Below are 11,300 nucleotides of genomic sequence, written 5' to 3'. Positions count from 1 at the left end.
CTGCCACACTGCAGTGGGGACTCAACTGCTGCTGAGGTGAAGCCTGGCCTGATTTCAGTGGACGAGCAGTAACTCCCCGACTACAGCCGAGTCGATTTTGCCAGAGACCAGCTTCCGGACCCAACAGCTCTTCTCAGAACTAACACAAAAATGGCCCTTTTCAGGGCCACTACTCCAGAAACCTCAAACAGCCATTCTCAGAGCTACCATAAGGTTTTAAGGTGCCACGTGCCGTCAAAGCCATTTGGCGACAAATATCATATCACTAGTAAAAAATTCAAATAAATATCTCTTAATAAATCGTGAATTATGGTTTTTTCAACAAAAAAAAGATACACAATTATCAAATTGATAAATTAATATTTATATAAATTTATTTTAAAATTACCTAAAGTCTAAGAGTAGAGCATCCATCAGAACTGGAAATGCTTAGTTTAATGATAAGGAATATAAATACAAAAACTAAAGAAATAATGTTTTTAGTATAATCAATGTTTATGAAAGTAAAAAAGATGTTGACCATTCAATAAACCATGCAACCGTCAAATTAAAAAATCACTTTTGGTTTTTTTAGTTTAAGCAATTGTGATTGTCAATGATCAATATATCTGAATAATTATAATACAGATCTTAGGTAATTTATAAACCAGATTAAAATAAAAAATTTCACTTATTCACGTGCTTTTGTCGGGTTCTTCAAATGTCAAAATCTGATCTCTGTAACTAAAATTTGTGCATAAATCAATATTTCGACTTGATCCTGCCAGACACATAACCTGTAAAACAATATGAAAATGTAAATTAAAATTTCAAACTAAAAAATCTCAATTAAAATGCAATTTTATAACTATTTAGCTTATCTTCTTACTTCAGTAGATACTAATAGTCCAATAATCTCTACTTTATTATAGGTTACTACTTTTATTGTGTGGTTGTTACGCAATAACAAGCATTGCTGTTGCACCAATCCCAAAAATCATAAACAACGTTCCAAAATTTTACGTTCTAGTAAAACAAAGAAAAAAAACCATCCCAGCCCTAAGGAAAATAAAAAGACAACACCATAAAGACACACTGAAATCAACAGAAGAAGAATTACCAATAAATGTTCAAGACTTCCAAAAATCTTCAAAAAATTACTCCTAAAATATGAATCCCAAACCTCACTAATGAAGGATGAAAAACCATAATCTGGCCAATAATAATAAAGACAAGGAAATCCTAGCTAAATATTTCAACAAACTCCAAAATGGCAAAAAACCGACAGAACTCCTAAACTTCGACACCAACACCCGAATAACAGCACCACCAGACAACATCAACCCTTTCTCCTGGAATAAAAGAACTCTATCAAGCACTAAGAAAAAGAATTACAAAGCGGCGGGAGAAGATCAGACCTTTGTAGAGATCTGAATGACCAGCAAAAATTACCCTTCATCAATGGCTTGTCAACATCTGGATCATGGAGAACAACCAAAAAAGCAGACAAAACTGACCCTAACAAGTACAGGAGAATCTCACTCCTAGACTAGCATACAAAATTCTTTCAAGAATCACCCTCAACAACATCAGTTTACAACTTGAGAAAGAACTAGGAGAAAACCAGGATGGTATCAGACCCTGGAGGAGCTGTCCAGACCATATCATGAGTCACAAACTAACAATGGATTACAGCAGAAAAAGAAGCAGACACAGTGATAACATTTGCAGACTTCAAGAAAGCATACAACTGAATTCACAGAAAATCCATACTTAAGATTCCAAGATACCTTGGACTACATCCCAAATTAATGAACATGATAAGATTGACCCTCACGAACACTAAGTTAAAATTGAAATTCAGAGGCAAACTCTCGAAACCATTTGAAATAAAACAGGACTGCACCAAGGCAATGGACTCTCACTGCTACTATTCAACTGTACTCTAGAAATAGTAATGAGGGAATGGCTCAAAAAATGCTCTTGTAATTAAAACTAGGCCAAAAAATACAAACAAACTACCTTGGTTTCGCTGAAAACTTGGCACTGCTAGTAAACGATATAACAAAGCAAAAACACAGATATAGAACTTCAAAACATTGCAAATAAAATTGGTCTCAAAAAATCATTTGAAAAGACAAAAATTATGTCCCAAAAACCAACACAATTAAAAGAAGTAAGCATAAACGGTAATAAAGTCAAAATAGAAACCCAATTTAAATACTACAGAGAAATAATAACAAAAACCTTAAATGAAAAAACCTAAAAATCCAAACAAACTTGCTAAAGCACAAAAATTAACCTGGTATACCTACAGTATAAAATTCTATCCATAAACGCAAAAATACGACACTACAACACAGTTATAAACCGGAAACACAGTTATGTAGCAGAAGCATTCTTCCACCTGAATGAACAATCAAAGACCAACAGACTCCAAAAAACTGAAAGAAGAACTGGAAGAATTTGAATCAACAAAAAAGGACTAGAAAGGCAGGCAGTGGTGAATTGTGCCCAACAAAGGTGTGTACAAGGAGTTAGAACCACTGTACATCACTGATACCATGCATAAGAGGAGACTAGGATTCTTTGGACACATCATGACGTAAAGTACAATTATGACTTGAAAAACAGCAAGAAAGGATGCAGATGGATCAGAGAAATAAGAAGGATCTGAAGGAAATTGGCCTTACACCAGAGACAAAATAAAATTAAATGAAAAAATCGAGGACAAAAACATTCACTTCATATTCACGTGAAACTCAAAATACGAACATTTTCAACACCAGAAAGGGCATGGAGATTGGAAAAATGAAAAATTAATGGGAGGACTGCAAGGCCCACAGTCCCTTCAAGAAACTCCCATACATATTCAAGGGAAAGCATTCAGGTAATAATTTTTATGAAAATAATCCCTAAATGGCAATAATTTAAAAAAGTACTTTTTAAAATTGTTTAAAAATACAAAGTTAAAGCCATAATTCTAAATAGACAAAGTTGTAATTTTTTTTATGAAAAAGGTATATTTAAAAAAATTAGTAAAAAGTAAGAGCTATCAAAAAATTAAGATTTTAAATGCAATGAGTAACTTGTGAGATGGATTTAAATTTAAACAATTTTTTTTTATAAATTACTGAAATACTTTTTTTCACCATAGACCACTGGATTGGAGGCCAAAAAATTGTTATAGTGGTTTGAAGGCTTACTGATCTAGAAAATATAGAGATGTAAAAAAACTCCCATTAACTTCTTTTCTGAAGGAAGATATAGATAACAATACACACACACACATTATTTTTTGGCGAGAGATGAGTATTACATTAAAATTTTTGATAATTTGTGATCTTTATAAAAAATCTCATTTTGACCAAAACATCCCTACTGCTTTTTCTAATTTTTGCATACATTTAATAAAATTTTATCTCTGAAGGTAGCTGCTCCTGTATACAAAGTTTGAAGAAAATTGTTCAACAGGGTCCAAAGTTATAACATCCATCTGACATCAATGCAAAAACATCCATCTGACAAAAATAGATATTTTAGACTTGGGAGCATTGGAATAAAAAACAATTTCACAGATTATTTACAATTTATTTTTCTGTTAAAAAAATTTATTTTTAAAATGTCTCCTTATGGCACAAAATGTAAAAAAAAAGACCAATTTTTTATTTATTTTTTCTTTTACCGATCTACATATTTTCCCAACAGTTACAATTACTAAAACAGCATATATTGAAAAAACATTGTTTGTAATAGACTGGGAAAATAAAAATGCGTAAATACAAAGTAATGTGTACTCATGAAAGTGAGAAAAACCAATCTACAAAATAATCTGTTCCATCTGTCTTCTTAATAACTTTGGTCTCCTTTCATGCGAACAAAGTTACGCTAAATTGAATGAATTTCTTTTTCTGTGTTTTGAGATGCAGTTGCACGTGTACAGTCTGCAGTTCCTGGCGATTGAGTTGAAGGCTTTATTAGCAGTAGCATCAAATTATATAGCCTCGTTGTACCGTACTCTGTTACATGTGGTGTTGGGTGGAAAAATTTTTTCACGCACCCGCCTCAGCGTAGCGATAAGGTGGCAATGACTCATGGTTGTAAGTCCCCATAACAAGTAAAGGTTTGCCTTTAGTCCTACTCGCATTCTTTTATTCTTTTAATAATGAGGACAGTAATCCATGGTTAGTGCTGTGCTTCTTAGTCGCTACTAAGAAAAATACCGTTATTTAGCTGATCCAACAGCGGCAAAGAGGTGCATAGTGTGACAGGAGAATATTAAGGTCTCTGGCTGTCTGTCTTATTGTGGGCAGTTGCCATGTTTGTGGGCTTGCCCATCTTAATGATAGGTAGACAGTGAGAATCTTGTGTAGTTCAGGTTAGCGAATCTTCAGTCCTGGAAGGTTTCCAGGAGGTCTGCAAGTCCAGGTGGAAGTGGAAGCGTAAGCTGGAGTCTGTGCCATCAACCTACTCTGAGGACGAGTCAAGTGTGATGGACACAAGCGCACCCGCCCGGGTCAAAACACTTCCGGCTGTGGATGAATTTCCGAAGGCGAAGCGCAGACCAGGCAGTTCTGCCCTGCTGGCTAAGGTGGTCCAGGAGGACCTGGATTACCTTGTGGAGTTTCTTTCCCTTCTCGGCGGCGTCAGCGTTGGGACGAGGAAGACCATGCTACCGAGGCTATTGAAGGTTAAAGAGGAGGTGGCAACTTTGGCAAATGGCTTTGAATCCTTGGCTTCTAAGCCCAAGGAAGTCAAGGTGGTATCGAAAGTAGTTCAGGCTCAGTGCAGCCCAGGCACTACGCTGATGTTCTGAAAAATAAGTGGGAAGTCAGCAAGGTGGCTAAGAAGCCAGAGGCACTGTTCGTAAACAGGGCGTAGGGCTCAAAGACCACAAGCCTAAAAAGAGTAACTAAAAGAGTTTAAACGGGACTTTCAGGTTGCCCTTTGCATTAACTATAAGGACCTTCGCATCAGGGACATAAAGGAGACCAGCAAAGGGCTGATAATGGTTGCTGACAACAAGGAGACTGTCTGAGTCATCACAAAGTCTCTGGCTGTAAAGAAGCTTGAGGTCAAGGTTGACACCAAGCATTTGAGAAGGCACCAGTTCATAATCTATGACATTGAGCAGAGCCTGTCTGATGAGGAAGTTTTGTCTCATTTGAGAGCAAAACATTGATTTGGACGAGGCTTCATTCAAGGACCAGTGTAGGTTGGTCTTCAAGACAGGCAAGTGGTGATGCCCCACAGTATCACATGGTTTTTGAATTAGGAGCTGGTCTCCATCAGAAGTTCGTGTCGGAAGGACGAATCTTCTTGGATTTCGCATCCTGTTGCGTTAAGGAGTACCTTGACGTGCAGAAGTGCTTTAAGTGTTATTGGTTTGGCCACAGGGCCAAGTTCTGTAAGTATGCGTCGGTCTGCATGCATTGTGGCAAGGAGGGTCATAAGTGTGAGGACTGTCCGCTGAAAAAAAGAGGCTCCGACGAGCGTTAACTGTAAAAGGTTGTGCAAAAGTCATAGGCACTCGGTGAATAGCAGAGAGTGTGGTTGTTACTTGAGAGCAATTGAAATGTATTTCAACTCTCTTGATGGTTAGGTTCGGTCAACTTAAATCCAAGGGAGCCTATCCAGTTCAAGTAGAGTTAGGTGAGGTTGTTGAGAAGCAAAGCATCAATATTCTCCTTCTACAGCACCCATATGTGGTCAAGGGTGATCTGCCAGGTTTTTCAGGCTGAAGTAAGTTTTACATTGGTGATAGTAAATCCGCCGTTCTATGCAGGAAGTCCATACATAGTAAAAGATGCATGGTGGGCCTCTGATACGCATCATGTCGTTATGCTTGCCGTGAATGGTTTGGACCTGGTTGTTGTAAGTTCGTATTTTCTTAACAGAGATCCCACTGAACAGCATTTGGAAAGATGGGATATGATTGTTAAGCTGGTAGCGGGTCATCCTATTCTAATAGGAGTTGATGTGAATGCCAAATTGCCTCTTTGGCACAGTGGGATCACGGACAATGGCGTGATCCCACATTCTTGCAGCCTGGCACATTCTTGCGGCCAGGCTGCAAGTTTTTACTCGCAGCCTGGACGAGGTCCCATTAGATGACCTGGCAGAGAATTTCTCTTCTGCGGTAGATGAAACTGCTGAAAACTCTATCCCTCAGAGTACAGGTCGAGAGAGAGAGTAGCTGGATGGTGGACTCGGGAATTGATTGATGAAGTAAACTGTGGGCCGGCTCAGGAGAGCCGCACAGCGTGCAGGTGATCCTGATTGGCATGCAGTCTTGATTGCAGATTATCGTCGGAAGAGGGCCGAGTATTTTCACAAGATTAGGTCTTCTTAACGAGATTCCTGGCGCACTTTTGTTCAAGAGCAGGGGAATAAGGACCCATGGGTTGTTGTTTATAGAGTTCTTGGTAATAAGCGGAAAAAGGACATTCTTCTGTTAGCTCTCTTAACCCAAGATGGTGTTATAGATAAAGATCGTGTCCTCACTCATCTGATGGAAGATCTACTTCCAGATGATATCGAGGTTGGTGAGACCTCGTATCATCAATGTGTCTGAAAGGAAGTTGTAGGTTTTCGCTCTGAGATTGTGTCTTCAGAAATTACTGAGGTGGAAGTCCACCAAGTAATTTACAACCTGGCTAGGAATAAAGCCCCTGGATATGATGGTATCACGGTGGAACTCCTTGTTTGCACCCTGCCTGTGATTCTTGGTATATTGACTAGGGTTTTCAATAGGTTGCTGTTTGCCGGGCACTTCCCTGCATGTTGGAAAAGTGGTGTTTTGAAATTGCTCTTCAAGGGTGGCGACAAGGATCCCACTGTCAGTTCCTCTTACCATCCTCTGACGCTCTTGCCTGTAGTAGGTAAAGTTTTCGAGAAGGTTTTATACCTCAACATTAACAGCAGGCTGACTTCTAATCACATGCTGATAGACGACCAGTATGGTTTTCACCCTGGCAAGGACACAGAGGACGCACTTCTTGGGTTACGGATTTAACTTCAGCCAGCGAGTGCAAGTATGTACTTGGTGTCTTCTTGGACATACCCGGGGTGTTACTAGACGGGTGTCTTCTCCTACGGGGTTGGGATATCTTCTTAATACTTTATTTCTTTATTTTGCAAAAAAGCATGTACATTTGTAAACACTCCTGACTTTTTCATCTAAAATCATTAACAGGTTATGATTTGTTACAACAACTTGTGGTGGCCCTCAGCCCTGTTTCAACTGCAGTAGCATGGTTGTATGCTAAATGAGATTAGAACTTTCTCGAGCTACTTCAGCGACAGAATTGTCGTACTATGTGATGGCAGTTCGGAGGTAGGAAAGACCCTGTCTAAAGGTTGTCCACAGGGCAGTGTTCTAGGTCAACTCGTTTGGGTCGTTGAGTATGATTCTCTCACGCGATTCCAGATTCCCAGTGGCTGTCGCATTGTGGCTTATGCCGACGATGGGCTGCTACTGGTCGAGGGCAATTCGCATGCCAAGATAGAGTTCAGAGCGAAACAAGCATGTAAAGTGCTAAGGTTGTGGAGTCTTCAGCATAAGATGGTTCTCAGTGTGGAGAAAACCACTATAATGTTTTTGAAGAGCCACCTAGCTGCAACTTGCCACCCACGAGTTGTGATGGATGGCCTTCCAATTAGGTATGTCACCATTCAGAAGTATCTGGGTGTTCTCATCAAGATGAGAGGCTTCTCTTCAAGGCGCATCTCCAGTTTGTAATGAAGAAGGCCATCGATGCTTTCTTCGGTGTCTGTAGAGTCATCCATCCCGATTGGGGGTTGAATTACCGCACCATGCATATTCTTTACAAAAGTGTCTGTGAGGCCATAATGTTGTACACTACGCCTGTCTAGGCTCATTGTTTACAATTACGATGTTGTAGGGACATTCTTTTACGAGACGCCTTCTAACGTCAGGGCATATGCAGGAAATTGAAGACCAAGGTTATGAATCTTGGCAAGCTAGGTGGAACAATTCTTCTACTGGTTGATATATGCATGGTTTTTTTTTTTTTGGGAGTTGCGTGCTATTAGCTGGGTTTCCCCCAATCGGCATATTACTCAATTTCTTTTGGAACATGGTGCTTTTAGGGATATTTTGGCTAGGTTTAGGTTGGTTGACTCTGGCTTGTGCCCGGAATGTAGGATCGATGACACAGCGGACCATGTCTGTCCAAGGTACAAAGCTGAGCATACCAGAGTTATTAGGGAACTTGAGAGAGTGAACTCCTTCTTTGATCTGGGGGTCAATTGGAGGACTCGCAGAGACTGGACAATTGTGGCTGGCTTCCTTAGATTCCTCGCCCAATGTAGGGCAGTCGAGGGAATTTAGTAGAGTAGGAAACTGGGTGGCTAGGGTCCGCCTGGATAGTTTGATTGACCGAAGGTAGGCGCTTCGGCAGCGAGCCACAGTTAGTTAAGAGGTGTTAATGATTGTTATTGTTAAAACTGTCGGAAAAACAGCGACTGCACTGCCAATGGTCATGGGATGCCACGCAGCTGTGAGGTGTAGCGGCGTTTTGACAAGGGCATTTTAGAACGAGCAAACTACACTGTTGGCAGGATGTGGCTGGACTGCTGAAGGGCATGGGACACCATGCAGCCGTTGAGGTGTAGCAGCATCCCAACGACGGTTTATTATGGTGAATGTCATGCGGGACTCTGAGATGGAGCTGACTGGGAGTAGGTGATTAATCCGCCTGTCCCTGGTAGAACAGATCAGAGTCCATAATTAACCTAAGTCAGGGGTTTATTTAAAGCGCAAGCTGAGTTCACTAAGGGAACTATGACTAAATTTCGTTGTTGTGATCAACATGTTTGGTGGTATGTTGTGTTATTTTGCCTCGATTTACAAGACATTCATGAAATTGGCTCATAACAAGTAGAACTAGGTGCGGGGTTCGCACTTCTGCTAGCTCGGTTAGCTAGTTCAGAGGGAGTCGATGTAGAACATTCAAGATGTCCAGACGAGACCTACAGCGAAGGCAATAAACTGAGTTATTAAATCACCGATGCAAATGTCTACCAAGGCATTTGCATCAGTGGCATCCCAACGAAGCCAGGCTTATTACTATGAAATGTAAAAAGTCAGAGGGCGATAGACGATTCCCGTTAAAGCCCAACAGGGCATGAAGACGGGTGGTGATGTGATGACTGGAAGTCACTAGGCAGGTGTCTTCCCCTATGGGGTTGGGATGTCTTCTTAATACTTTATTTTGCAAAAAAGCATGTAAATTTGTAAACACTCCTCTTTTTCATCTAAAATCATTAACAGAAGGTTATGATTTGTTATGATTCAAGAAAACATTGCATACTTTTTTCCTTCACATTTCAACATGTAAAGCAAGTTTATTTTACAATAGAATAAACATGGCGTAATGCTTTTACCTTCTGAGCCTAAAAAAATGCATTAAATCAAATAATTTTTTATCTCTATCTATTAAAACAGGTTTCTATTTTAGTATGGAAAACTATTCTAGTGATTGAAAAACATATTTCTATTTTATTGATGAAGGTTGTTAATATTTGCACAATGAACAACTAACTGTGACTAAAAAACATTAAATATAGCGATTAATGTTGAACAAACACTTTATCAAATGGTACAAATTAATTTTTGGATTTAATTACTAACTTGATTAGGTGTATCCTGAAATGCAACTGAATATACAGTTAATGCTGAAGTTTCCAATTGTACATACACATCACCTGAAAATTAAGAAAAAAAGATGATAAATTACATAACCAAGTCTAAAATAACTTTTAATGTGTTTATTCAAAGCATTTTTCCATGTATTTATGTAAACAATTAAGATAATAATTCACACATGCCTTTTAGTTCCTGTTTCGTAGGATATAATAAATTATGAACATTATATTCAATAATATAACAATGTAAATCACTAATACCATACAGAGTAATTACCATTACCATTATTACTACTACTAAATATACAAATCTGTTGTATCAACTATAAGCAATATCGTTAGAGAAGGTATTCTGCCACATATGCCATACAATCTATAGTTTTATAACAAAATAAAACTAGTACAGATATATATAAATCATGTTTGCATTTTGAAATTCAATTATTTATATGTTTAATGATGTTACAGTTAATTGAATTAATGGAAAAAAAAGTTAATCTAATTATTAAAAAAATTAAATTTCTTAAGTTAATTTTAAATTTAAATTATTAATGGTTATAATTTACAAATTTTTCAAAAGTTCCATTGATTCAAATTTTTGTTGTAGTTAACAGTATAGATAACATAAGGGGTAAACCTGTTTTTTCTTCCAGCATGAAACAGTGTAACTCTTAATTAAGAACTCCCTCATTGCTTCCTGTCATTATTTGCTTCTTCAAAGTTAGTATTGTTTCCTCATCAAGTAAAAATTATACATAATTCTTATTTTGATGAATTAAAACTTTCATATATTTACAAATTTCTATCTTTTGCGACTTGTGACATTTATCTGGATTAAAATTTGATTGTCTCTATGATTAAAGTATGTCTTTGGCTTCCTTCACTGATGGACACCATAGTTATTAGAATCATAATCATAAAAATAATGATTATACATTACCATGATCGTACAAATACGGTCTTATTTATTTTTATTGATTGCGCTTACTCAGTGAAGTGTGTAAATTTACATATAATTTCTTTGCTTTTTCCAAACAATTTTTGTTTTACTTTTTTAATCACTAAGCTCTTAGAAAACAAAAAAAAAAATGTTACCAGGTTCATCTAATCAGAATACACAAACACTGTAATTACATGAATCAGTAGAAAATCCTTTTCCAAAATTAAAAAAAAAATGGAGTAACAAAAAACCCCAGAGCCCTGTAACAAGGGGTAACAAAACCCCTGAGCAGAAATTTTAAAAAGTCGTCAGTAACTTCTAAAATTAATGATTTATTCAGTCTGCTCTACCTCAAAAATATTCTTAAGATGAATATTTAAATACCAATTTCTGGGTTTTGTGAATTCAACTTCTAAGAGGGTGAAATGGGGTAAAACTGAATTTCACTTTTTCAAATTTTTAACAAATTGAGATAACAGCTTGATTTTCAGAGAACATATTTTTCACGTAAATATCTAAAAACCAATTCATGCATTTTTTTTGATATCTTGAATCTAAGGGGGTAATAAAATGTGATCATGTAGAAATTTTAAAAAGTCTTTGATATCTTCTAAAATTAATGATTTATATTTAGTCTGTTTTGTATGATAAATATTTCTTGCATAATATTTTTCTTCGTTTTCTACATTAACTGGGCTTGTAAATTACGATA

The 11,300-nt window shown here is 37.5% G+C and overlaps 1 protein-coding gene across 1 annotated transcript in view; it reads right to left on the bottom strand.

Annotated features, from left to right (window-relative positions):
* Positions 1-352: 352 nt before the first annotated feature.
* Positions 353-11,300, bottom strand: part of thoc6 (THO complex subunit 6) — a 129,174-nt gene continuing 118,226 nt past the window's right edge. The window contains exons 6-7 of the mRNA XM_075361604.1: positions 9,635-9,708; positions 353-776 (exon numbers count right to left, since the gene is read on the bottom strand). Of these exons, the coding sequence (XP_075217719.1) occupies positions 675-776; positions 9,635-9,708 (176 nt within the window). The 3' untranslated portion in view covers positions 353-674. The remainder of the gene's footprint in view (positions 777-9,634; positions 9,709-11,300) is intronic.

Source organism: Lycorma delicatula, chromosome 3, assembly GCF_047948215.1.
Source record: "Lycorma delicatula isolate Av1 chromosome 3, ASM4794821v1, whole genome shotgun sequence".
Taxonomy (NCBI): Eukaryota; Metazoa; Arthropoda; class Insecta; order Hemiptera; family Fulgoridae; genus Lycorma; species Lycorma delicatula.
This window is presented reverse-complemented; position numbering and strand designations above follow the sequence as displayed.